This window comes from Typha angustifolia, chromosome 14, assembly GCF_048772165.1.
Source record: "Typha angustifolia cultivar Huaian chromosome 14, ASM4877216v1, whole genome shotgun sequence".
Classification (NCBI taxonomy): Eukaryota; Viridiplantae; Streptophyta; class Magnoliopsida; order Poales; family Typhaceae; genus Typha; species Typha angustifolia.
The window spans coordinates 9,725,283-9,752,951 of NC_133252.1; the positions used below are offsets into that span (position 1 = coordinate 9,725,283).

At 37.1% G+C, this 27,669-nt stretch overlaps 3 protein-coding genes across 7 annotated transcripts; 1 reads left to right on the forward strand and 2 right to left on the reverse strand.

The window, feature by feature from the left end:
* Window positions 1-846: 846 nt before the first annotated feature.
* On the reverse strand, window positions 847-7,280 carry LOC140776585 (probable receptor-like protein kinase At5g18500). The gene is made up of 8 exons (XM_073120325.1): window positions 7,260-7,280; window positions 6,138-6,827; window positions 5,896-6,000; window positions 5,571-5,693; window positions 5,087-5,257; window positions 4,832-4,961; window positions 2,952-3,161; window positions 847-1,397 (listed from the first exon to the last, which is right to left on the reverse strand). Coding segments are annotated over exons 1-8 (1,566 nt in total). The 5' UTR covers window positions 7,262-7,280; the 3' UTR covers window positions 847-1,262.
* A 4,634-nt stretch (window positions 7,281-11,914) lies between these two features.
* Window positions 11,915-14,979, forward strand: LOC140776665 (uncharacterized). Its single transcript, XM_073120456.1, has 5 exons — window positions 11,915-12,154; window positions 12,496-13,004; window positions 13,080-14,507; window positions 14,595-14,625; window positions 14,724-14,979. Exons 2-5 carry the CDS (start codon window positions 12,935-12,937, stop codon window positions 14,977-14,979), a joined length of 1,785 nt encoding a protein of 594 aa, XP_072976557.1. The 5' UTR covers window positions 11,915-12,154; window positions 12,496-12,934.
* Window positions 14,882-26,323, reverse strand: LOC140776664 (uncharacterized). Of its 5 annotated transcripts, none has more exons than XM_073120455.1 (9): window positions 26,084-26,323; window positions 20,360-20,763; window positions 18,559-19,932; window positions 17,733-18,419; window positions 17,567-17,650; window positions 17,401-17,476; window positions 16,948-17,264; window positions 16,699-16,873; window positions 14,882-15,018 (listed from the first exon to the last, which is right to left on the reverse strand). In XM_073120455.1, the coding sequence occupies exons 3-9, from the start codon at window positions 19,885-19,887 to the stop codon at window positions 14,963-14,965; spliced, it is 2,724 nt and encodes a 907-aa protein (XP_072976556.1). In that variant the 5' UTR covers window positions 19,888-19,932; window positions 20,360-20,763; window positions 26,084-26,323; the 3' UTR covers window positions 14,882-14,962. The 5 variants fall into 5 exon arrangements, with proteins under 5 accessions (XP_072976556.1, XP_072976554.1, XP_072976551.1 ...); XM_073120453.1 differs by having other exon boundaries at window positions 18,559-19,935; XM_073120450.1 differs by having other exon boundaries at window positions 20,157-20,763.
* Between the last annotated feature and the right edge of the window lie 1,346 nt (window positions 26,324-27,669).

A 27,669-nucleotide genomic window follows, 5' to 3' on the forward strand; every position in this document is an offset into this window, starting at 1 on the left:
GGGGCTTTGCCTGATTCTTTTAATTAATTATCCATTTATTTGTATTTTTTTAAATATCGCTGTCATGGGAGAAGGTTTAAGCATTTTGTAGACCGTTTTATCCTTATTTAGAGGAAAAAAGTATTAAAAAAATTGAGAGGAAATGGTTATTTATTTTATTTTTTTCTTGTCTATGGAAGGAAGGGGTGGAGATATTATGTGCTTTTGTGCTGTTGTACATTAATGGATGATGGATGAGTTACTGAGTAATGCTCATATAGTACTCATGGACGCCTCATTTATAATTAAGGGGCACTATAAGAGCTAGACTGGGTTATAAATAGCTTTCAGTTGAAGCCTTGGTGCAAAGAGCATACTGGGCCAAATTGTGAGCAAAAAAAGAATTGTTACATCTGTTGGCAAAATTTAACTTCATTCATGAGTACTTTAAAAAGAGCAGTTTGCAGTCTAGAATGAGGTGGTGTGTAGACCAATCTGGGATAACATCAGAATCTTTGATCCAATAAAGTTGCAAACTATGTATGGGTAATAATTTAATGATCTCCTCTAGGAAGGGAGAATAGATATAAACATAATGAAGGCACGAATAAAAAGAGAGGAGTTATAGGGTTCAAAGGATAATGGAGTTATCCTGCTCCTAACATATGAACAAGCAAAAAGTTACACTTCGATCTATATCAGTTATTCAACAAGTATAGATCTCGAGCATATAAAAAGTATTTTTCATGTGACTACACACAATAAGCACATTGGTAGAACACAGGTTAGCCAGTTCTCGCAGTATTTACCAGCACGGCAATGCATGGATTGAACTACCCAACAATTTTCACCCAGCTTCACAATAACTTCACGCAAACAGTTGCATCAAGAAGAATCATGATGCATCAGATTAAATCAGTTACAGCAAATAACAAATTCCTCTAATAGCTTTTCATGTGACATGGATATAGCTTTTGTTTGACTGCGGCGACATTAACAAAACAATATCCCAGTTCAGAACAACCCAACCCTCAAGAAGATAGTGACTGTACACACTGCTTAAAGCACTATTGAATCACCAGAAATACACTAAATTAATTCCATCTACATGAAAAATATGGAAAAAGTGAAAAAAAAAAATGCCAGTTCTCAGTCTACGCTCTTCTGAACCTAAGCATCAGTTCCCACCACTTGAGTGATGCCAGTGATAGTGATCAAGGAAAGAAGCATATTCAAAGAATCTGAGCAATTAGATGTGGAAACATCTCCAGGATTCCATTGCCTCAATTGGTAGAAGATGCCCCATGCCTTCTGCTGTTGGGTTTTGAATCTGGATTGTCACTTTTGTCTGTGTCAGAATTATCCCTCTGGTACTCAATTTCTGTACTTCCAGCCCGATTTCGGCGGTGTCTTCGGTCCTGCAAAATCCAAAACTTCGACTCAAATGCTGCATAGAATGTGCCATTTCTTTAAAGACATAGATATCTGTCTAGAATTGATTGAAAATGATACAAGATTGGTATGTGCACATAATATCAAATGCTCCATCATGTTGGAGAAAACCAAACCCGGTGCTAGATAGGCATGTGCACATAATATATAATCTGAGTCGACATCAAAATGCAATCATACTTCAGCAAGGAAATAATAAATCATTGAGAAATGAAAATGTATACACCAGACTTTATTCTTTGTAAACTGTACAACAGCAACAATACAAGGAGATCATATATAGTGGTGATGGTGTGGAAGAGAATGGGTGGCGAAGGTGGTGATAAAGGGAGACTAATTTATTTCTACTTCTAGATTATTTTACTCTTACTTATAAGACATACTTAAGGCTAAAATAATTTTTCAATACTTGGATGATTAAACAAAGAAGTTCAACTTCTCTATATATAAAGATCGAGTACAATGAGTCATATTAGGACTAACTCTAAAGGCTAATACAACTCGAATTAGAATTTACCTTAAAAGCTTATATGATTTAATTAGATTTATCTTAAAAGTTTACTTGACTTAACTAACTTGTCTTAAGAGTTTTAATGACTTAATTGAACTTTCCGTAATGACTTACATTACTTAACTAAATTTATCTTAAGAGCTTACATATTAAATTAATTAAAAGATAAATAGACTCGATCCATCGAGCCCTGTCTCATGATTTGATTAGACCCGGATCACATCATAGTGTAGTGCATTTATAAAAAATTGGTTTAGTCCACAAATAACTTTGTGAACACCTCCCTTCTACCATTATGTAATAAGAACAGTGCAGGTGCCTCTCTGTCTCCACAAATGTCTTCAAATCACTAACCAACTCTCCTTGACATACATGTACCCCTAACTTACATGGAGAACCATTCTCCATTCTCCTAACTTGTAGATGGAGTGCATCTAATGTGCAGAAAACATTCACATCACCAAGCTATAAAAATACACAACATTTCAGTCCATCTACCTGGCCTTGCTTGCTAACACTTCAAAAAGCATTTTATGACATGCTTTTCCCCTTTCAGCTAAGCATTCAAGGGGCTGATTGCAGGATGTAACATACAGGTGTGACATAGCAATTCATGCAACTCATTTTGAGTGCTCTAATTGCTGAAAACTATGTTCACAATGACTTGGAAATTCATGTGGTAAAATAGAGACATCAAGTTTCTCTGGGTTAAAATATGATCAACTAACATAATTTTGGAGGCATGTTGCTGCGGTATCAAATTATCCAAACAATTTACTTTTGAAATAGCAATATGAAAGAGAACAGAGTAAGAAACAGATTCATGGGAGCAGAGCTAAATTTTAGGACTGTACTGGTTCATCCATTGATAAATGAACTTTATGACTGGAAGTTTTTACCAAAAAATATGCATAGGCGACATGCCATTCATCAACTTCCCAAAGATAATTACCACAAGAACCACATGTTAATGTAAGTTAAACTTTGCACATCACATTGGAATTAATACCTCACGAGGTATTGGCTCATCAGATTCCAGCATCCGGACTACCTGACCCATCTTTGGTCTCTTCTCTGCATCCGGATCAACACATCTCAGAGCTGTCAATAAGGCACGCTTGAGAGCTCTTGTAGTTGGTCTTGTCTCTATATTTGGATCCACCACTTCTTCTGAGCGTCTACCTCCAACCATCATTTTAAGCCAGTCAACCAGATTTACCTGTAGCAAACATAGAAGTGTATTTGTAACTGTAAGACAAGAAAATCATCAAAAAAGAGGACATATATTTTTCATTTAAGATGTTTTGGAATTTTCAGACTAGAAAGATGAGAGTGCAGAGATTTCTGAACAGGAAATTCTGTTTGAATGTCATATACTCGAGTGATGAATTTAATGGGAAGATAATAGTTACTTTATTAGAGAAATAAATATGTGCAGAAGATCTTTTTATATGAGGTACCTAGATTCTGGAGGAGATAGGTGCACTCTAGTCATCCAAGTAACCCCAGAAAACTAATTTTCTACTGTCTCATTTCTAGGTCAGATGAGATGACTGATTTGCCTCTAAGAATTAATGGCTTTGTGTATTTCCACTTTAGTTACTCACATATTATATGTTCTTCTATAAAGAATCTCAAAGAGAAAGATCCCAACTGATGAAATGATAAAAAGAAGCAGGAAGTTTTTAATAGAAGAAAATAGCCAAACTGATTCAGGTTCTATCAGGATGAAAGCAAAAATAACTGTTTACTTAGATTCCAAGTACAGGACTCCATTGAGACCATTCACAGGCTAAAGGAGAACAATGTGTAAGATTCAACTTAACTAAGTGAAAAGAAGTGAATGTAGCATGTACCTAAGTCCAGGATGAAGCACACAAATCAACAAAGGCAAGATTGCCAGATTGAAACTTCTAATTATTACCCAACTTCCTAGTTTCTAGTTGTTAGAGTATAACAGAGGAATATCACCATTTACTAACAACTTAAGCTTTTAGAGTGATTAGTAAATTATTATAGTATTGAGTAGGAGGTCCGAAACTCAAATTCTATTAAACTTAACTGTTGTTTAAAAATATAAAACCTTCATTTATTTAATTCAAGTTCACTTCTTAGGAACATTAAAATGTCATTGACCCTAGAAGGGAGGAGGAATATTAGAGTATAAAAGAATAAACTATTATTCTCTAAAAAATTTATGTTTTTAGAGTAGTTCGTGAGTTATCAATCCATAGGCTTAATTAAGTTGGTGTAGAGAACCCTATACATTAGGTTTATCCAAGTCAAACTCAGGTTTGATTTAAAGGTACTATATAAACTTATGAACCTAACAATAACTAATAACTGATTTAATTGAAAAAAGCTGGTACCTACTTATATGAAATATGAGAATATTCCATTTGTGTAGAAAGAATTTTTCCCTTATATGTTTTATGCTTCCTTAATTGCACTAAAACATAGAACATGGAAATCAATTAGCTGTTGCTAGTGGGATGGAACAAAGAGTACCCAATGTCCACTATTTTGCCTTTAAACAAAAATTGAAATTATCTAACAATATACATACTGGCTGTTGTTAAACTAATATGACCTCCTTAATTTCTTAATAAAGAGGGATCCATATGATGGAGTATCTAAAAATAAACTAGTTTACTTTTTTTACGGATGCATGAGTCATAAGTTCACAACTACATCCACCGTAGCAAAAGTCTCTTTATCTTGGCTGAACTATTTTTTTATTTTAGTTTTACGGTTGGAAAAAACAAACTCTTATTGACAGATTGATGTAAGCAGCACTAAACAATATCACCATGCTAAAACAGTTCTCTAAATTCCAAGTTATAAACCTAATTATGACATGTGTAAAGAAAAATTCCGGTCATTGAATACCTCATTTGCAGGCCGACCATAATCAACAGGATCTCTCCCAGTAATTGCCTCTAGAACAACAACTCCAAAGCTGTAAATGTCACTCTTTTCATTTAGAAGACCACTGTTTGCATACTCTGGTGCTACATATCTGCAGCAAGTTTAGTTTAAGAAAAGTAATGATTAGCCATAAATAAATGCTTTCTAGTGATAGTCACATGTTTCTTTAACAAGGAAAGGGGGGAAATTGTGCTTCAAGGAAGATGATAGACTCACCCAAAGGTACCCATAACTCGAGTAGTAATGTGACTTTTACCAGCACCTAGCAGCTTGGCTAAACCAAAATCAGATATCTTGGCATTAAAATTGTCATCAATCAAGATATTACTGGACTTGATGTCACGGTGCACAACTTTTGGTTCAATTGCCTCATGTAGATAAGCAAGACTGTCAAAATTATATTCAATTGTAAATAATTGTTCAAAGGTGAAATTCCAAGGCATGGGAAATAGTAGATTCCATGAATATGGCAAGGAAAAACAGAAATACATATAGCAGGAAATTATTAATCTTAATTTTTGAAGACAAGAAAACAACTATGCTACATTTCTATAAGAAAATTAAATTAACTTCACAGATCAGATATCATGACTATCCTGTGATTATAGAAACCATCAGAAAAAATAGAATTAATTAAGGAATAAAAAAGAAGGCAACACAAGCAGCAAGAACGAGGTCATCTTGAAGAAGGATAACTCACGCCTTAGCTGTGCCGAGAAGAACTTTTATACGAGCTTCCCATGTAAGAGAACCCCTGTGGCGCATAGCTCCATGGAGCCATTGTTCAAGATTTCCATTGTTGACATACTCATAGACCAGCATCCTGATCATGGGTAAAAACATCAAGCAAAATGTCATAGAAGTCTAAATGCTCATCATCACCATAATAACACAATATCAACACATTTCAAGAATGAGTATGATCTTAATATCAACACATTTCTAAATGTAAGATGAATAAGCAACATTCATGTGCCAGATGTCAGCGGCAAGAAAAAGGAGTGAAAAGAAGGAAGGTTCCTCACCTTTGAGTACCCTCTACACAATACCCTAGAAGACGAACTAAATTCTTGTGACGTACATGACCAATAGCTTCAACTTCCACTCTAAATTCTTTTTCAGCTTGCCCTCTTCAAATCAGAAACAGAAAGCAACAATGTAAAGAAGCACGCAAAAAGATAGAGATGCAGATGTAGAGGACAATGTTTGATAAAGAGATATTGATGAGCAAGAACTAGAAAAATTAAACAGCATAAGAAAGACATACAGATTGTTGAGAAGCTTCTTGACAGCAACTGGAGCACCGTTTATAAGTTGGCCACGGTAAACAACACCATAACCACCCTCACCAAGAATATTGTCCTTTGAAAAACGGTTCGTTGCAACTTCTAGATCCCTCAAAGTAAACCAGTGACCCCAGCCAAGGTGAGAGAATTCTGGAAGGCCAGTCAAAGGTGAAGGAGCAGTTATAGGGTGAGCTGAAGATTGTCTGTAGGCATGGAAAGTCCCTGAACCTCCTTCTTCACCAGATTGTGAGCTGGTATCTTGGTCCACATAATGAAATGATCCGGAATGACTATTGTCCTCCCCATTCCTTGATTTACCCAAACCCAAATGAGCCATACCCTTATCTGCTTCCTTTTCACTCGGTTTATCATTAAGTTTAAGTAGAATCCCATCATGTGGAACAAAGTCATTGGCAGAGACCTGATCCACCCTCACTTCTTTTATTTCCTTCGAAACTGTAGGGATTTGGGTAATGGGGAGGTTCGTGGAAGCCCTCCTCAATTGCTTTCTATTGCGAACAGTAAGGCATATAACTAGAATGAAAAGAATGCTTAACATGGACACCCCAACGACTATTCCAATCACAACCCATAATTTAAGACCGAAAACAAATGTTTTCCCATGCAAATGTTCTTTTAGAGAGGGAGACGACATTTCAGATTTCAAGTACCTATGCCAATAGAATATGGAAAATATCAATAGAATGAAAGCTTTATTATTCATATAGCTGATTCACATAGCTGTTTAATAAAAAGAGAATGGAACAAAGTTAACAAATTAGGAAATCTCCTTTGGATATGCACAAATAACTATTTGTAAGAAGAGGTGTAAACCAAACTGCAAATCACATCTTTGGAGGCAATTAAAATGACAGGGAATGTTGTTACAGTTACAACTTACAAACACAAGTCAAAGAGAGAATGATGATCGCACAATCATGAATGTGGTTAAAACCAACTTTTACCTTTCAGCATGGCATGTGCTGCAAAAAGATTAAATAAAATTAACCATAACTCCTGTACATCTTTGGCAACCTCAAGTGAAGCAGAACTTAAGAAAGCATAAGCGATATTAAAAAAAATTTTAAAAAAAAACACACTACATGATATTAAGTTCTTCAGGAGCATTAAAACTAACAATAACTCCTGCACATCTTTGATAATCTCAAGTTAAGCAGAGAATTGAGAGAGTCAAACTGATGAAAAAGGAACTGAAGCACTTGTTCGTGAAAAAAAAAAAAAAATCCATAAGAACAAAAGGATGAAAAGGACATATTTCACAATACCATTAGTCATAAGCAGAAGCAAACACCAACATCAATTCTGGAAGTTACTTCACTCAATTATTTATATGCAGCATACGATACAAAGAGACAGACTACCATAAAGGACAAAATGATAAAATTAATTCCTATCCATTGGTGATCTGATTCCTGTTAAGAAAATACGACTTGAAATAAAACTTCCGAAATGTCTTAACTTCGCCGGAATATTCTCATTCCCCAGGCAATTACTAGCCAGAAATTCATTATGAACCCAAAAAGTTCCCCAAATGATCACCAAGAGAGAAAAAGGGAAAGAAATCAAAACTAGAGAAATATAAATAATGTTAAAAAGAAAAACGTAACAAAATGTAAAGAGAAAAGAGGCGGCTAGGTGCTACTTTCAACTCCAAATTCAGTTCCTGCCATCAGATCAACCCACATTGCAATCACCCAAATAAGAAAAAAAATACACAATTAAGAAAATACATGAGAATTCCTAAACCACATTTCCCCAATTCCACACCTGAACTCACCAGATCTCCGAGAAGAAACCCACCCACTCCTCCCCTTCTCCCGAGCCCAAAAGAGCACCCTAATTCCCGAAAGACGCCACCTTTCTTCTATCCAGAGCTTGCATTCCCAACCTGGAGCCGATCACGTGGCCTACAGCGCCGGTGGATGGCGGATCTGAGCTCGTTTGGCAGCGGAACACTGGGAGGCTCTTTCCCTCCTCCAAAGCAACCGAAACCCCAGGAGAATGGAGTGAGCTCGGCTTTGTAGAAGAGGATGAGGACAAGAGGAGGGTCGGCGCATAGGGGAGGCGAAGGATGCGGAAGAAGAAGAAGAAGAAGAAAGAGAGGGAGTAAATCAGCGTTAGGTGGTGATAAGAAGAGAGAGAGATAGCTTCCCGGCGCAGTAAAAGAAACGAGGTGAGTCTGACGTGGAATTTTCTGGGGATTTCCAATTTCCTCTTTTGGAAAATAAATAAATAAATTTTCCAGGGCGAGAGAAGTTGGCATGCATGGTGTATGGGTTTTATTTATTTATTTTAGAAAAATAAATTATACTTGGATTAGAAGCAGAATTTAAAAATAAAAAATAAATAAAGCAATATATTAAAACAAAGAATAAAATTTATTGAAAGTAACATTTATTTTTCTCCGAGTATAGAAAGGTCAACCTCTATTTGACGAGGGAGGCTCTAAGGATTTGTATCCCTTTGAGCCCACTGTAAACTTCGTGCTTCCCGGAGCCAATGATTGGGCCGACAATGGTGGGCCCACCGCTGCGGAACATCCAACGGCCAAGCTTCGTCGGATCTCTTCCTCGCGGCACGTGGCGCGAGTGGTTTGGAGCAATCAAACCGCGGTCTTCCCGGATGGGCCCCCTCGCAGTTCGGTGGTCGGAAGTTTGTTATGAGCCTGAAAAAACGGACGGCTCTGATGCATTGATCACTGACGATATTACTGGGGCGCCTCCCGTCCGTTTGATCTTGATCTGATGGCCGGCGATTCCTTCAGAGCTCCTATCGGCAGAATAATTTGACTTCGCACGTATTCAACCTATCTGGCAGGATAAATTATCTCCAATCTTTGAAATATTAGTATAATTATTTTATTTTATTTTTCTACCGGTATAAATCAGTCTAATATTTAGTTATATATAATATAATATGTAATAATTATATTTAATATAAAATAATGTTGAAATAACTAATATCCATTTTATACTGGATGGACGAGAGAAAAGAGAAGAAAGTATTACTATACTGATATGATATAAGGAGATATATACTAGAATAAATCTATGCGGATAAGGAATATTTATCGATTATTCTTATATCAAAGGTGGGATAAGAAAATCAAGATAAAATTGAATTACTGTGTGCTATTTATTTACAGTTAGTTCTGCTAAAAATTTATTGAAAATAAAAGTCAAAACTCATTGATAAATGCTGAAGAAATTCGCATTAGTTTTTTTGAAAAAAATTCAGTTGAAAACATAAGGGATGGTGAGAGATGTAGAAATCCCAACTACAGATGAAAGCTATGTATCGTAGGACTTCAGTTACTCAACCTGCATATTGGTCTTTGTTTATTATATATATGTACAAAGACATTATGGCTCATTAATTGATCATCTCACACGTTTTCTTAACACCCTTCTAATGCATTTATGAGGAGACTTCACTAAATTTTTCTATTTTTATCCTTTGTGTGATTAAGTTATAAGATATTAGGCTAATCACTCTAGTAATTGAATCATAACAGCTAATGATAATGATAAAGATTGTGGATTCGATTTCGTTGTAAGTTTTGGGGTTTCGATTCTAAGTTATAATATTGTCTGGCATATAATTAGTCTACAGACTCGTGATATAAAGAAAAAGTTGTAGAATTATTATATAGTACCTAATCCTACGCGGAGGGACTAAGAGTAGTTTGTGATTAAATTTGTTGTCTCTTATTTTATTAATGATTAATTAGGCCCACTAACAAAGCACAAACCTACTCCTTGGACCCATTAATACTGTCCTCTTAAACCTGGATTCTTCTCACAGGGAGAAAATTCCCAGAAGCCTGATGACTGATAGAATGAAAAGTTTGCAAGTAGATTCATTAAAAATATAAGAACGAAATATTTATTTAAGAACCTTTGCAATTCTAAAATAGAGGGCAAGTAATGTTACTTTGTATGTCAGTACTTGAATTTGATGAGTAATGTTTGCCAATATAGAATTCTCCTCCTAAACTATTACTCATTTTCATATAAATCTCTTACTTATTTTTTTGTAAAATGTTATGCCATCTTAATTATCGAATATCTCTCACCCTCTTCGACCGCGTAGTTCAGCTTTTCTCTCTCTCTCTCTTTCCTCCGATCATTTGACATTTGTCTAATCTATCGGATAAAATAGTTTGCATGAAAACAAAATGATAGATCTCTCAAGGCCAAGATTAATAACCTAAAACTGGAGAACACCAAACAAGAAATAGCTAAGAAAATATTCCAACTGGGGTAGTCCAAGAGCTTGCTTTTGTTTCTTTCCTGCTTCCTTTCCTTCCTCCTAATCTATAAGCAACCAAGCAATCCTAATGCTTGGAAGTTATCTAGCAGAGAATCCAAATGGGGGCCTTAAACTCCTCTATTTACATAAAATATCAAGTACATGGCCAGATATGTAAGTTTGTCTTGTCTCTTAATGAGAGTCCAACTAACAGCAAAGATGGATTTGGTGATAAGAAATGGATTATGTCTCCTAACTTCTATATATTATCTTATATATAACTATACTTTAGTAGTATATAATAAGAAAAATTATAATTTATCTCCTTGTGATTTGGCACAGTATCAGAAAAATGGCAACTGTTGGGCAATTGTTAACTGGGACATAAAAACACTTACTTACACATATAAATTTAGTCTGATTTGTAGATTGGAGAGGTAGTTTAGTTATTTTGATATCTATTTGTGGAGATAATATTGGAGCCAACAATTGCCTACAGAACGGCTAGGCGATTAAATTCAAAGTACAAGAGGTTAAGTTAAAAATAGAGTTATATGATAATACTTGTTCACTTCTCATATTTGTACTTGTATCAAATAAAATCTTCCATGATCAAGATGCTCGAAGACACATCAATCTATTTTGGCCAAATTAAAATAGCAACTCCGTGTAGGCCCCTCAGTTTTCAAATTTCTTTTGGAATTATTGGAAAAGGAATCTTGATAATTTTTCTCCATATAAGAATTTTCATCGAATTAGAAGAGGACTCATATCGAGTAGGGTTAGCGAATGTGGGGTTGGATCCATAGATAGTTCATAACCAAAATAGTCTTCTTTTTTAAAAATTTTATCAAAATAGACTACCCTCAAATTTATTTACTAAATGGGGTCTAATTCACTGTAGTCCTAATAATTTTTAAAATTTTTATCGCCAGATAATTTTTTTCATAAATTACTAAAAGACTAAGTTGAAGAGATTTATATACATAAAACGCTGAACAGATCATTGTTTTAAGACCAAATAAAAACGCTAAATTGATCAGCTTTTTTTGCGTAAGAAAAAAATATTGATTTAATTCAGTATTTTTGTTAGGGCTACAATAAGTTAGACCCCACTTGAAAAATAAGTTTATTCTAATAAAAAAGTTTTGGAACAGGGCTAGTTTGGTCAAAAACTCTCCATAGACCATGAAAGAATGCATGCATACGTGAAGAATATTGGAAATTGGAGATAAGGAATCTGAGTCCAAAAGGTTGTCAGGGTTGATAAGGAAAAGGATAATAAAAGAAGGCCCTTTTATGGGGGATTTCCACTTGAGCTTATTAAACACAGCTCAAAAGCATCTCTCTGATCTCATACTCATGTTGTTCATGAGTCATCAGTAGATATTCTAGTAGGGACATGAAGATGGCAGTGTAGGGATAAAGCCTTTGAAAAGAAATGGATGTTTCAAAAGCAAGCATATTAGACATCAGCAGTCCAAGTTGCTTCTTTTCCAAATGAAGGCCACATGCAGGGGCTGCTACAAGAATTAGCAGCCATCCTCTGGTCAGAGTTCCTTGATTTCTTCCACTTACTCCAAAAGCTCCATATTCTTGTGCTTTGTGAAAAAGCGAATTAATCAATGCTAAGTTGTAGGGGTGTCATAATGGGAGCCAATTTTCTTCCCAAGATTTGAAGTGTATTCCAAGTGAATAGTGTGTGACAAGATTTGAAGCATTTCAGGTACATATTTGATGGTTCATATAGGCAAACTCTAGGGAGGAAAAATAAAATATATATCAATTTCATAACAAAATATCTACAAATATGTAATCCTAGCCTAATATACTCAATAAATTGCATTTCGAGATATGGCATATGTAGTGTTAAATGAGAAACCAGCACAAGGAAAAGCTTTCGATCTTACCTCTTTTCTGATGAAAAATTGAGGCTTTATTTTGATATCTGCCTGATTGAAGTAGATGTCCAGATGCTGCATAGGAGCCCAACTTAACACTTAAAAATAAATGTCATGAGATCAATAAACCAAAAACTGATTTTCGTATTACACTCTGTAAATGCAGTTTTCCTAAATACATGAAACCACACGGCTCCTCTGAGTCATATGTTATTGAGGATTAAAGCAAGAGGTGTGTGTCATTCAACATTGAGCTGAGGAGGAAAATTAAAGTGGAAGGAAAAGAACTTTGCTTGATTCCCTGGAAGATGAAAGATTGAGTGGCACTATATACATGCAGCCCTTCTATTTTTCTGAGCTTTGCATGTCATGGTTTCCCAAAAACACACGCAGCTCCACCTTAGCTTTTCTCCTTTGGTTTCTACCTTTCTCTTCTGCTGTCGACTTTATCACTTATTTCTTTCACCTACAGATTTTCCTCTCTTCAAATTACTGTCTCCCCTACCCCTCTCTTCCTCTCTTTACAAAATCCTCCCTCTCCAACTCCATTTTAAGCAGAGATCACAAAGAAAATCCATCTGGGTTTTCCCCAAGCTCTCACCCCAATGGCTAGAAAGGCTGCATCTCGCTGCCAGTTCGTCTACCTCCTCTTCCTTCACATTGTTTGCTGCTCAGGTTAGCACCATCTTCCAAAATCAAGAGAGGACTCCTTGGTATCATTTACATAGTTTTTTTTAATCTTCCTCTCAGGAACCTTTGTAAGTTTCTCATATGATGCGAGTGAAGAGAGTCCTGCCTCTTGGTCACCAACAGAAGCACAATCACTTCTTCAGAAGATCAAAGTGCCACCATCCCAGTTTAGGGTCTTTGTCAGAAGCCCAGAAGCCTTCTTAGATTCACCATCCAGCACTGGTGTCCCTGTTGATCTTTGTCTGACACAATCTGAAGGTGAAAAACTAGTGAAATCAGAGGCTTTAACTGCCTCATGGCTTCAAACTCATGTCATAAGGGCTCTCCCCTATTTGAACATTAGTAATATCATAGTATGTAGCAATGGTCAAAGCCTTCCTTCACTCCATTTCACCTTGAAGTTACTCTACACTTCTCTCAGGACATTAGGTCTCAATAGGAACATTAAGGTCTCAGCAATGTTCTCCCTGTCCACCCTTCAGACCATGACCAAGACAAGAAACAAGGATTTTAGGAGGGTCATAGAGTTTATAAGGAAATCCGAATCTTTTGTACTGGTAGATACATTTGTAAATGGAGAACTGACCTTGGTTAATGATTTCATCCATTCTGCAACCCAAAGGACTCTCACTGCTTTGAGAGGTTTATCAAACTTAGACATTCCCCTGGTTCTCAATGTGAAGAGCTTTGCCTCCCCAAGTGCAGTAGAAATAGCTGAGCTCAGTGATAAAATGTCTATGTTTGTAAATAACCATGCTCTGCTAAGGAGAAGGGTGTTGGGGATCTTAGTGGACACCTCCCATGTGAGACAACCTGAGAAGGGAATATTGAGTTCTTCTTCTCGTAGAGAGATTCTTGGCCAAGACAACAACCCTATCTCTGCAACCAGGACAATAATCCATGACACCTTTAGTCCAATAACAAACCCAGGGACAACACCCATCGCAGTCCCCTCAATGAATCCAGCTCCAGCAACAGTCACAGTACCTTCTACAAACCCTGTAACGGTTCTTCCTACTAATCCACCATTGAACCCTACACCAACACCAATCACAGTTCCTGCAACTAATCCAGTGCCAACCCCTGTGACCACTCCAGTCCCTGTGACAAATCCTATAACTGATCCTGCTACAGCACCTACTACAGCATACCCGGTCACTTCGCCAGTAACAAACCCTGTGATAACCTCTCCATATCCACCACCAGCGTCAATACCAAGCACAGTGCCAGGTTCACCGACAGTTTCAGGGCAGAATTGGTGTGTGGCCAATGCAGGTTCCCCGGATGCTGCACTGCAGAATGCACTCGATTATGCCTGTGGCATTGGGGGGGCAGATTGCTCAGCAATCCAACCAACAGGGAGCTGCTATAATCCAAACACCCTGCAGGCTCATGCCTCATATGCCTTCAATATCTACTACCAAAGGAATCCAATGCCATCAAGTTGCGACTTTGGAGGAACAGCAATGATAGTCAACACTAATCCAAGTAAGAATATGGTAGCATTTTTATCATTTCATCTTTTCACCTGGCTGAAGCACAGCAATTGATCAAAATCTCTGATATATTTTGTAGGTTCAGGGACCTGCTTGTATCCATCATCCAGGTAAACACTTCACCACTATGGTAGTATATTTCCTGCAATGTCAGGTTCTTTAGTTGAACACACAAAAATCATGACCATTGTTGACTCTCGAATTGCAGCTCCATTTCTGGTTATCCTGCATCCACCAATCCCAGCCCTGGTTCTGCATCCACTAATTCTAGCTCTAGCTTTCCGGCCACTGGTGTTGGTTCTAGTTCTGGTCCACCAGCATCCAACACAAACATTTCAGGCTCAAGTACCGTCTTCGGAACAAACAACACAACTGACACTATCAGCAATTCCTTTTCTATTTCTGCCGGTTGGACGACCTCAATTTTTCTGCTCACCATAGCCTACATCAGAAATAAAATCTAGCTGCTTTGTGATCAGATGGGTGGGAGTGCGCAGGATTGCCTCCGAGACCAAGAGAGTAGATTTGCTGTGTTAGTTTCTGACAGCTAGAGTGATATACGTCTCAATGAGTGTAGAGAAGAATAGAAATTTGACATGCATATGGACTCACTATATATAGTTGCATAGTAGAAAACTACAAATGACTAGTTGAGCTTAGAAGTTTCAGAACTTTGTCTAGTGATGTATTTATTGGAGATGTAATTTATCCTAGAAAAAAGCTATAGAAAATTCTGGATAAATCGATCAAATAGGTTCACTTTCTGAGAACCAAGATCAACACATGCATAGGAACAGACATCTCAAACCGGAGATTCACAAACTATTGCCATCATTGCAGTGGTCACTTAGTTGTCTACTGTTGCCTAGTAGCCATCCAAGGCATTTATTTATTTTCTCTGCCATCTGTTAATGAAATAAACATACAATGGCCTGTTAATGAAAACCACTACAATGGAGGTTTAGTTGAGAAAGTGATATTAATAGATTATACTTCTTTATTCATTAGGGCTTCAAATAACCCGAGTTCATTAACAGCTCAAGCTTGTCACTAAAAAATCAGTTGAGTCTCAAATTCTCAATAGACTATAACTGCTCCGAGATAAAAGAGATCACAGAAATGATTTATTTTATTTTCCACCCTGTCTTATGTATTTATTGCAACTTATACCATGCATCCATGCATTAAAAACTGTTCATTCGACCCCTGTATTTTCCGTTACATCACCAAAAAGACCCTACTCAGATTGTTTTGTCTTGGCAAATGTAAGTGTTCATCAAATTGTTTTCAGTGGTTTAATGATAAATGTGAGGGTCAAATTAAAATAGTGAAGACACGGTCTAAACAGCAAAAAGAACAGTTCTTTCTGAAAAAACAGAAAAAAGAACATAAAGTGAAGCGCCAATCTACCACCCTTTGCACATCAGAATGTGTAAGTGTCATAAGAGGATACTTCAATATACATGAGCATCTCTATACAAACTAACCAGATCCAACTGATGTTCAGCATTCTACCTAATCTAAAACTATCTCTTCACAGATTTCCACCACCAAATATCTCTCCATCTTGCAACTCTGTAATATGCATGTTTTCATGGATGATTCAACCATTTGATTTTGACCCAGAAAAGATATATAAATACAAATGATAGATATAACTCAAATCTCTTAATATTTGTTATTGTATGTTCAATTCTTGCACCAACAAGTGATAGAAAAATCAAAGTAGAAACAACAAAAATGAAAGCAGAACGGTCACTATGACATTAATTAATAGAGGAAAATTAAGAAATAATGTCTCAACGATGAATAGACATGATCCAGAGAAAACTAAATTTCACAAATAAATGAAATAACCAAGATAGCCAATTGAATGGTAAAGCGTTTTTGTAAGATGAGAAAAGAATTGCGATCCTGTTGCTAGCAATCAACCAATTCATACGGAGGACAGAATAACAACAAAGGCAACAGATGCTCCAACTATTCTGATCAAAATATTTACCTCAATCTGTAAATTTCAAGACAAGGTACAATAAGTTGACCAACTTAAAAACAAAGGGCAGAAAGATCTAGCAAGTAGATATTAATTAAAAAACTCTCAATCTTCAGGAATCACCAAAGATGGTTAAGTAGAAATTTTGACTAATCACTCAGATCGTCATCAATAAAATCAAGATCATTACCATCTTCTTCACTGGCAGCACTTGGAGGAGCAGAATGAGCATCCAAAGGCTCAACAGTTTCAGGTAATGCTATGATGCTCGTATGAGATTTTGTTGATACTGCATCTAAATCTTCAGTCTCATTTACTTCACTTTCATAAGAATCTTCTAGTTCCATGTTGTTACAAAGGAGCTCCTATATTGACAGTAACTTGGTCAACTGATGAGTAGGAAAAATGATATATCAAATGAGAGGTTAAAAAAGTGTACCTCATCCTCTGGGGAAGCTGGTTTTTCGGTCTCGACAATCCAGCTCTCCAATAAGTTCTCTAGCAATACACTGTCGAGAGACACAGAATCATTGTCCATTCTCTTCAGCTGTCGCTCCTGAAGACGTAAGTTGTAATGGGCATAGGTGAGATCCTTCAGTCTTTTCTGAGCCAGACAGTTCCGCCTTGTACTGTGAATATGATCAAACGTACTCCAGTAATGCTCGCTGCCAAAACATATACATGTCTGGCTCAATATGTGAATGGCAATATGTTGCAGTTCAAGGCAATTGATCCCATGTTGTTGCCACCATCCAGCTATCAGCGTAAGTGATAAAAGAAAAAATTAAATGAAGTTTAGTATAATGTTCTACCATCTCTGACTGAGCATCTAATGAACAGTACAGCACATTGGTAACTTAGTGTGCAGCACAAATAAGTCAAATATAATAACCTGGATCCAACTCATTTCTTGTACTCAAGGCCAATTCAGTTCCAAAATCAGCTTTTGCAAAAACAAAATCTGAAATCTAAGATGAACAAGATGATAAATTAAGTGCAAAAAAACAGAGGATATATAGATTCATGGTGAAATTATAAAGGTCAACTTCAAAAGTTACCTGCGCAGCAGCAGAAACTCTCCTTCCGTTATTGGGTTCCAGCCGAGTTATACATTCATTCAGACCACGGATGACCTCTGGAAGCTACAAATTAGAGCATGAAGATTCAAAACCATAGGACAATGTCACTGTATCAAGATGTAAACATGCACTGCTTTAAGCATACCGCCATGAAATCTGGTCGATATCTGTAGCATGGATTCAAGAAGTATGCTGCAACATAGAGAGGATGGTTGAAAACAGTGTTCCAGTGGCTGTCTATTACAGTCCAGAAAGGGCCATACTTCCCCTCATCGTCACCATGAACAGATTTAATGGAAAGCTTAGCTCGGTACATATCATTATATAAAGATGGCAAAGACAAGCCCTTATTGTTATCCACTTTCTTAAGCATTTCAACTATAGGGTTTACAGATTTTTTGACATATTGCATTTTCTTCCAGAATGAGGAGTTAAGGATAATCCTTTCTACCTCTTTGCCATCATCTGATTTGGACAATAGTGATGAAATCCATTTTCTTGATTGGAACATCTTTTTAAGAGCAACCCTATGATCCAGCAAGTTTTGCAATATAAGAAAATTAGTTGCAAACTTTGTTACAGATGATCCGAGGAGTTCTTTCCCTTCGGTAAATTCATTTTTCATAAGGTTTAACAACCAGATGCGATTATAAATATATCTCGTGATTCTTTGACCTTTATCAATGCACTCCTTGACCCATTTTATCTTTGCAAAATTCTCCAGAATTTGATCAATGCAATAGGCAGCACAAGGTGTCCAGAATAAACTTCTTCTCTTCTCCTCTAGCATTTTCCCAGCTTCTTTATAACATGCAGAATTTTCTGTGATTACCTATGATGTACAGAAACACATCAGGATAATATGAACATTCTAAGAAAAATGGATAGACATATCTTGATAAAAAAATTGCTAATCCTGTGATAAATGTTCTACCAAAAAGCCAAGAAGTACAGTAAAGAAAATTCAGTACCTGCACTACATTTTCCACCCCCATGTCCTCTACAACTCTGTCCAACAAATTAAAAAGACGTGTAGCATCTGTTACAATATGAGAAGCATCTAAAGAGTAAATGAAGTACATCCCCCTCGGGCAAGACACCAGGAAGTTAATTATTGTCTTTCCCTGGACATCTTTCCAGCTATCTGCCATAATACTACATCCAGTAATAGCCCAAGAAGACTTAATTTCTCCAAAATACCGTCTTGTGGTTTGTACTACATTATGAAGAGATCGACCAGCAAGTAATCTACTTGAAGAACCATGTAATCCGTGACCATATTGAGCAACCAAATCCAGCATATTGTGGAAGTAGGGAGAATCTGCAGTATTGAAAGGCAGAGAAGCATAACAAAAGAATTTGCAAATTGCAGAAATAACTTCTTTATGCCCCTTCTTGTCACCCTTTTGTTTTGATTTCTTGCATGACATTGGTGTGTTGCTTTTCTGTGTCTTTGCAAAGAGAGACTCCAAATTTATTTTATTCTTTTCTTGAAGCTCCATGCTTGTACTAATGTTTGGTGACCTCCCTCTGGACCTTTTTCTTATGGCCTTGCTACAAGAAACATCTTGATCACCAATCAAATGATTTACCTTGTTTATTCTGTTTGCAAATTCCTCTTCCTTGTCATTTTCTGAGTGCACATAGAGTTCTGAAAGTTCTCTTGTTTCTGGCCTTCGTCTTCTACCAGTTCGATGCCATCTCATATTTTCTTTCATCTTAATATATACTTCCTCAGGAGCCATCTTACAGTATGCAACTTCCCCAGGAATTCTAGCTAAATGTTGTTTAAATCGGTTTATACCACCACTAACTATTTTCTCGCAGTAATTGCACTTTACCTTCTTTTTCTTCTCATCTTGAGCAACTCCATGTTCCCATCCTGGGTCAACATATCCTAACGAGCGGAGAGGGGCTATATTTGTAACTAAAATTTGATCAGGTGCATCCTGCCGTGTCTTCCGTTTATAGCCAACAGACTCTTCCACCTCTTCATCATCATTGTTGGATTGCAAATTCAGGGAACGATCCTCATCTTCTAACTGTCGTCTTCTGGTAGCTCTATATCCTTGTAGATTTTCTTTCATTTTAATATAGACCTCCTCAGGAGCCTTTTTACAATAGGTAACTTCACCAGATATTCTAGCTAAATGTTGCTTCAGTCTGTATATTCCTCCACTTACTATTTTACCACAGTAGTTGCACTTCACTTTTTTCTTTCTCTCATCTTGAGCAACACCATGTTCCCATCCAGGGTCACTGAACCCTATTGAGCGAAGGGAAGTCATCTCTTCAACCATTGAAATAGAATTGCCAGAGTCAACTTTTTGCACCTCTTGATTTAGCTGCTGGAAAAGCAGAGTGCATTAAGATATTGTGAGAATTATGTTGCTATCACCACAAAATTTCAAACATAAATATACTCCTTTTTTAATTTTTCAAAGAAGAAATATTTGGTAGTTTAACATGAGAGAAGAATTTTATAGTATAGGTATATTTTAGACTTCTATTTACCTAAATAATCTATATCTGAAGAGTCTATGTTGTGCTACTAAAATGGTGTTCTTACTTTCATGGATATATAACATTGCTTATGAAAGATTGAGTCGGCTGCAACAGAAAATACATGCTTGCATGTTTCAGCTGTTCAAATAATGAAGAAAACGGAAAAAGTGGAACACAGACTACAGAGTTCCACTTCTTGATATGAGACATTATGTATCATCAATAATAAAACTCATCAAAGTCAAAAAGGAAAGAGAGCCAAAGTACCTGCTTTACTCATGATAATCCTCTGTCAGATTCTGTCATAACCTCACATATATGAGAGGCAAAGATCATTTTCTCAATGTCCATTAATGCTTTTAATTGCAATTTGATTTGATTTTGACAGTTTGACACCATATTACTTTAAACATCAATGCCAACTTACATTATTGCCAATAGGAATGGAATCAGGATTTGCTGATCTTTGCTATTTTTTACATAGAGATCTACAGATAGAGATGAAGATTAATCATGCAAGAAACTCGATCAAATGTCACTCCAAAGAGATTCGGTCTCTTAAGTGCTAAAATATACAAAAGATTCAAAATTTCTGGTTCTCTGTAATATGAAGCTTTAAGCACCAGACAAAAACCCTTTTCCCCAATGAAACCTCTGAGAAAAGCTGAAGCCTGTTTCAATTGACAATACAAGAGTCAAGGAGACAATTCATTATAAGCACATAAGAACATTATTAGAAACAAATACAAGAAAGTGATGAAATACAATTAAATGCTTAGCATTTTCCCAAATATAACAAGTTCTAGCATCCTAATGAGTACATTTGTTCTTTTAGTGCTGACCTACTCGTTCCCAGAAATAAAGAGAGAAGAATTAATATACTCTGAAACGTGTAGGTTATATCTAGTGAAATGCAAAATATCTTATTCAGAACATTACTAAAATGCTCACCACCAAACACATATGCTCCTCACGTTGATAGAACTCACGCGGTATTCACGTAATTTGTTGGTCAAACATTTCTATATGGTATCCAAAATAATAAGCCACAATTAACCAGAATTAATTAAACAAAGAATCTAAATTTATCACAGGCAGCAATAAGTCTCTAAAATACAAGACAATAATATATGATAAAAGATAAATACTCACGCAGAGGCAACATGACTAAAAATAGAAAATTAAATAACAATTTAGTTAATCCTCGTCTGCTTCTCCACGACCTCAATTTCATCTATTAATCTGAAAAAGAGTATTCTACCAAAAGAAGGTGAGCATAAAGCCCGGGAGGTATACGCCTCTACAATATAAGATCAGCCTAATATAAGATGCAATAATATAAATCATACTTAAATGACAACGTGTTAAGCTCATAAACTTAATAACAAAGATTCATCGATAAAACAAGATTATAACTTATGACAACATACTTTCAGAGAGTCTCAAGTTCATGGCAATAAATAATTCAAATGCTCTCTTAGAGCTTCTATATCATAATAAATTATAACATCACAAGGTTTTTCAGAGCCTTAATCATCGAAGAGAGATAAACATCTAGCAGCTATGTCGCCCATACATGCCTAATAACACTGCATATGACCAATTATCTGTAGCCTTAGACTAAGGACCTCGGTCGTTAGCCCATCCTCATACTTATAACCGCATCCCATGCGGAAAATCAAGAGCCCCCAACTCAAAAAGACACTAATCCTGCGCCATCAGGTACCGCTAGAACCATAATCGCTACTTCACAATCATCATTTTCAAGATTAGCAAGTATCTAACCTCCATAACGGGCAAAAATCACGTCTGCTCAAATTCGACGTACAGTTTACCTGATTCTCCCAAGACTAATGATCTCAGGCATAGACAAATATATATATATATATATACTCACTATGTCTTTAACGCTGGCTAAGTGAATACAAGGGTACTACCGAAATGGGATCTAACTACTTGGTGATACGTGTATCTAGTGCAATGTCTAATACACATGGCATGATCATCATAGCCAAAGTGCATACCATATGCAAAACACGTATACAGTCCTCATGAAATAATAATACATAAATGTTCATAAATAACACATAAACATGTATATGATAATATTACTACACAATCAAAATACTAGCATCCTCCCATCATATTTATACTATCTTTAGATTATAGAGGAATCACTTGGTTGGAATCGCTCCTAGTTATTTGCTTCCCTCTGTGTCATGAATATCCTCTCCGTACGGATGTGGATCTAATAATATGATGAATATAATCATACCATAAGCAAAAGAATCTAATTATTAAATTATTTAATTAAATATAACACTGCACTTTCGTCATGGCTTGGGTAGGTTCAATTATTGGTCTAGTCAAAATAACTATTAAGAATACTAAACCTAATAACTATTAACTAAACAAATGAATTATCATTTTTTGATAATTAAATTTATATAACCCCAATTTAATAAAGTCAATCAAAACAAATAACTAAAAAAACTAAACCAATTATTTGGGCTAGCCCATAGCCCAAAGAAAGGGAGGGGTTGCAGGCTGCCCATAGCCCACCCTCACCATGCTCTTGGGTTGGACTAGGGTTGTAAACGAGCCGAGCCTGAGCGAGCCGGCTCTGGCTCAGGCTCGGCTCAAAATTACTTTCGAGCCTCATAATGTTGCTCAGGCTCGGCTCAGCTCAACTCGAGCCGAGCTCGAGCTGAGCCTAACCGAGCCCGAGCCGAGCCCGAGCAAAGCTCGGGCTTGATTAGAGGATGAGGCGGTGGCGGCGTGGGCGGTGGCGACATGGACGGCGGCTTGCCGAAGGAGTCGGAGACGGATGGAGGAGGCGACGATGAGGAGATGGTGAATGAAGGAGGAGGAAGCCGACGAAGTGGACAAGGAGGAGGAGGAGGAGGCCGATGGAGAGGAAGGCATGGTGCCGTGGTGGTGGCTTCCGTCGTTGCCGATAGAGGCCAACGGGGAGGGAGGAGGTGGCGGCGCATGGGGTGAGGTTAAAAGTGGTGATCGGGTGGATGAGGGTGAGGGTGAGAGTGAGGGTGAAGGTGAGGGTGGGATGGGTGAGGAAATTGAGAATGGGGAAGGTGACGTGATGGGGAAGGTGATGTGATGGATGAGCCTATCGAGCCCTTAGTTATAGCTAGTCAAGCTATCGAGCCTATCGAGTCGAGCCTAAGCGAGCTGGCTCCAGCTCAGGCTCGGCTCGGTATTAATTTTGAGCCTATTATGATGGCTCGGGCTCGGCTCAGCTCTGACCAAGCCGAGCCGGACTCGAGCTTCACCCGAGCCGAGCCCGAGCCAAGCCCGAGCTGCTCGTCAAGCCTGACAGCCCTAGGTTAGACCCATGGCCTAACTCGACCTTGCATGAGTCTAACTTCATAAGGAGTGGGGTTTGGCCTAGCCCAACCCCATCTCTATCTTCATCATCTTCGATGGGATCATGGAAGGAAAGCAAAAAACAAAAAGACCTCCATTAATAGAGATGCTAATCCACCTAAATAAAGGTGAATGCAGTTTGAAAACCCCACAAAAATATAGAGGATGGCATGGGGAGCTATACTAGCCAAAAAGAAGCAAGAGCAGTAGCGACAATGGCTAGAGCAAAGTCACAAGGCCGATGAGAAAGTCTCACATGGCTTAACCTCACCTAGAGGTTAAGTTGTCGGGTGAAAGATACCACTAGCAACGCAACACCGGGAGAAGCTTCCCAGGTCAAAGCCAAGCCAGACGGCAATCGTCGGCCGATGAATTTGGCCAGACAATCAACAATTAGAAAATTGCTGATTTAGCCTATTAAACTAGATAAAAATCAAATTGAATGCAAGGAGATTAATATCACTAACCGGAGAAGCAAATGGAGAGCTCGAAGGGATCCAGCAACTCACTGGCAGCGAATGCTTTCTTCAAACAGAGATGGAGAGATGGGAAGAAGAGCAAAGAAGAAAAATAAAGTGGAAGGGCAGCTATGAGAGAGAGGAGGAAGAGAGAAAGGAAGGGATTTATATAAAATTTAGAGATTAAGCAACGACTTGATCCAAAATCGCGTCGGAGATTTTGGATAAAATTGGAATAGAAGCGTGCTGGTTGGGGATGAAGGTGGTACTGTAGTGCACGTGCCGAGCACATGCGCTCACATTTTTTTTCTTTTAGGGTGTTAAAATTACACTGCTAATGAACAACTATTAGGTTATATCTCATCCTAAAAGTAATGACATCAACTCATTCTAGACACCATCTGGCATTTAAAGAAATTTATGCAAGTGAAGTCCTAGTTAACGAGCCAATGAAATCTTACAATCACTACACAAATGAATTGGAATTTATTTCCTATATCTGAACTATGATGCTTTCTTACATGTTCAATTACAAGTATCATGTGCAAGAACTTATCACCCAGCACATATTTTATAATAAGAGAAAAAAAAGACAGGTTCATGAAATTTAAGCTGATCTCATTCATCACATTTACACTTCTTTGAGTTCAAAGTAGAAGTCTGAAAAAAAAAATTATGAATGCTTGAAAATTGAAATCTACAAAGCAGTTCAATACTCTTTCTGTTTCAAGTGCCACAATGGAAGGAAATTTTATGCTAAGAACAAAGCTATTGACCATAAAATAATGATAAACAAACTACTATATATAAGTGAATCAGTTGTGAACTATTTTAGATTGGACAAGGTGGTAGGGCAACTAAATTTCAGACAATACTGGTTGTCATTAGATGTAGGACATTCAACTTGAACATGCATTCTCACTGTACTTCAACTACAGTTACAGATGAAAGTAATGTTTCTTTTGTTAAAATCTTTTTTAGTCATTGGTGTCATGTTTATTATGGTTTAACAAAGGTTGCACCCAAGAGTAAGTCCCCTTGGACATATTCTAATTCCACACATCTAAAGTTGATGTGGCCCACATATAAAGGCTAATGCCAAATAAAATTCTCCTGGAACTAGTTCGTGTGCTATTATACCATCCATATATGCAAACATAGTTGTATGAAGTGTGGATTTTCATTAAGACCAATTCACATTATATATGCGCAAATAACCTGTTAAATGGTCGCCTTATCTTCATGCTTCCACTGTCTATACATCTAATGCAAAGTGAAAGTCCAAAACAAGTGATTAGTTCCTGGTATGGTTCCCTTAAGCTAGTGCATAGAGTCCGTATAACACTTATTTAAATGCAGATAAACTGAAGGCAAGTGGAGAACATTCAATATACTTTTTAGTACCACACCGTATCTTCATGCTTCCACTGTTTATACATCGAATGCAAAGTGAAAGTCACAAGCAAGTGATTAGTTTCAAGTATAGTTCCCTTTAAGCTAGTGCATAGAGTGTGTATACCACTAGTTCAAACGCAGATAACAAACTAACTGAAGGCAAATGCAGAACATTCCGCATACTTTTTAGTACTACACCATAACTTCAATTACAGTGCCAAAATTCAGTCATTTGAAGCAAAAAATATTGATCCAACCAACTGTACTTTAACTATACTAAATCAAGATATTCAGATGCACCAAATTTGACATTGTCAAACTCTTCATTGCAAGATCCCTAATCTCCGATTAACTGTCCAAAAATGGCAAAATGAAGCCACTTATGAAACCCAATTGCCAGAAGAAACTGTCTTAAAACCCTAAGTGGTGCCAGGACCAAACATTGTATCCACAACCAGATCATAAAGGTATAAGTAGCTCAAACAAACAGCTCCCTTTTCTAGTTTTCTTTTTCAAACTTCCCAAGAACCTAAAATATTTCAGAGATTTGTCATCTCCCTAATCTCTACTTCCAACAAAGACGAGCCAAACACTGAACCCAAATGACACCCTTAAAGGAAACCTAGCAAGAATAGGATAGAAACAAATCGAAATTGCACCCGATCCGCATAAATTTAAAGGAATCGGAGAAATGGGTGTCCAAAGAATCGCTCAAACTCCCGTCAGAGAACATAAAGGTGAGATCCTGGATTACCTGAGAGGAGATTTCTCCAAATGAGCTAGAAGAGATTACGCCTGGGCAACTTTCTTCTCTCCTCTTCTCCCCTCTCTCCCCCCAATCTTTCTTCTTGTTCTTACGCGTTGACTCAGAACGGCATATAGGGCCGAGTCAGGGTGGGAGTAGCGAACTCGGATTCATGCCAAACCCGCTCCCGAGTTTGGATCGCTCCGAGTTCGTCAACGAGTTTGGAAGTTCTTCTAGTCTGCGGCGTAGTCAAAATGGCTTAAATTGGTATGAATTTATATATTAAGATGGTAAACCAAAATACTGATACCTTTATGGAAAGTAATCCTACTTAAGAATGTGTTGAACTATACTCTTGATGTATAGGATTTCCCATGGGATAGGGGTAAAATTGTAATAAATAAATAAATATTGGACCTTATTTAAGACTAAAAGAAAGTATTATATGAGAAAATAGTAGGTATAAGTTATATTATATATTGTTCTAATCTATGCACATATGAAATTTTACACATGAACTGCGTTGGCCTTAAGCATTTTCTTAAGCATTTTAGGTATAGTATATCGATAATCTTCTATTTCTCTGGAAGGAGGAGGCAAGTATTTCTAAATTCTATTGAAGAGTCAATTGGGCTAAGGTGTATCTTCTGAAAAAGCTTGGGGGATTGTGCGTGCATAACCTAAAATGATTTAACACTAACCTTATAGCTAAAAGTGGATGGAAGTTGTCAGGTCTTAAGTGCTTCTCACCCTAGAAGGAGCTCATCATCTACCGCTACTATATCTGTGCACATGATAGTCCGCTTTGATCTAGAGTTTCAAAAAATATAGGCTTGTGGCTCTTAATAATTCTTCCTTTTAACATCGATGGTAGATAGGAATCGAACTGTCACACCTAATTTCATCAAAAGGCATGCTTGCAAGATGTTTAGACCTTTGAGCTAGCTTGATCCTAGCCCGATTTTAGTAATGAGAGATATAGGTCAAACATTTGACTACTCCGCTCCGCTCAAAAACTAAACTTGACTAGCCGCCCCCTTGCCATAAGGCTCACATGCAACCCAGCCTATCAAGCTCGCTTGTAGCCCGGCCGGTCAATCCCTTCCGTAAGTCTGCCCATTTGCCCAAACTACTTAAAAATGTGTTAAACTATACCTTTATAAAATGTAATCTTACTTTTTAAACTCCCTACCTTTTTTAAGGGCTCTATGAGGGCAATTAGGGCAATTTACCTATGGAAGACATTCATTCATTACAAAGTGAAAGCATTCCTTTAATCGATGATCCTTAATAGAATTCATCTGAGTGATCTCCTTTTCTAAAAAGATCTTTCCAACCTTTTCCTATGCTCTCTCTATTGAGAGGCGGCCTACTACTTTATCATGACTTTATTACAATGTTCTAAAAGTTTTTCCTACTGCAAATTTCAATTAACTTTTTTAAGGATGTTTTAGTAGTTTTTTTGAAACAATCAAAATGGATGAATTTTTCTTAGGACTATTTTTTTTTTTTTGGAAGAAAAATAAAAATTAGGCGATGCTCACTTTTCTTAAAAAAAAAAAAAAGAGCCCTTCTAAATCGAGGTAGAACAAATT

Coding starts and splice junctions, on each gene's coding strand:
- LOC140776585 (XM_073120325.1), bottom strand. Junction 5,694..5,895: donor TGTGTAGAGGGTACTCAAAG/GTGAGGAACCTT, acceptor ACCCATGATCAG/GATGCTGGTCTATGAGTATG. Junction 4,962..5,086: donor CGAGTTATGGGTACCTTTGG/GTGAGTCTATCA, acceptor AACTTGCTGCAG/ATATGTAGCACCAGAGTATG.
- LOC140776665 (XM_073120456.1), top strand. CDS start 12,935: ATGGCTAGAAAGGCTGCATCTCGCTGCCAGTTCGTCTACCTCCTCTTC. Junction 14,508..14,594: donor GATAGTCAACACTAATCCAA/GTAAGAATATGG, acceptor TATATTTTGTAG/GTTCAGGGACCTGCTTGTAT. Junction 14,626..14,723: donor TGCTTGTATCCATCATCCAG/GTAAACACTTCA, acceptor CTCGAATTGCAG/CTCCATTTCTGGTTATCCTG.
- LOC140776664 (XM_073120450.1), bottom strand. Junction 17,265..17,400: donor AAGAAATGAGTTGGATCCAG/GTTATTATATTT, acceptor TTACGCTGATAG/CTGGATGGTGGCAACAACAT. Junction 15,019..16,698: donor TGCTGCCAGTGAAGAAGATG/GTAATGATCTTG, acceptor TTGGTCTCGGAG/GCAATCCTGCGCACTCCCAC.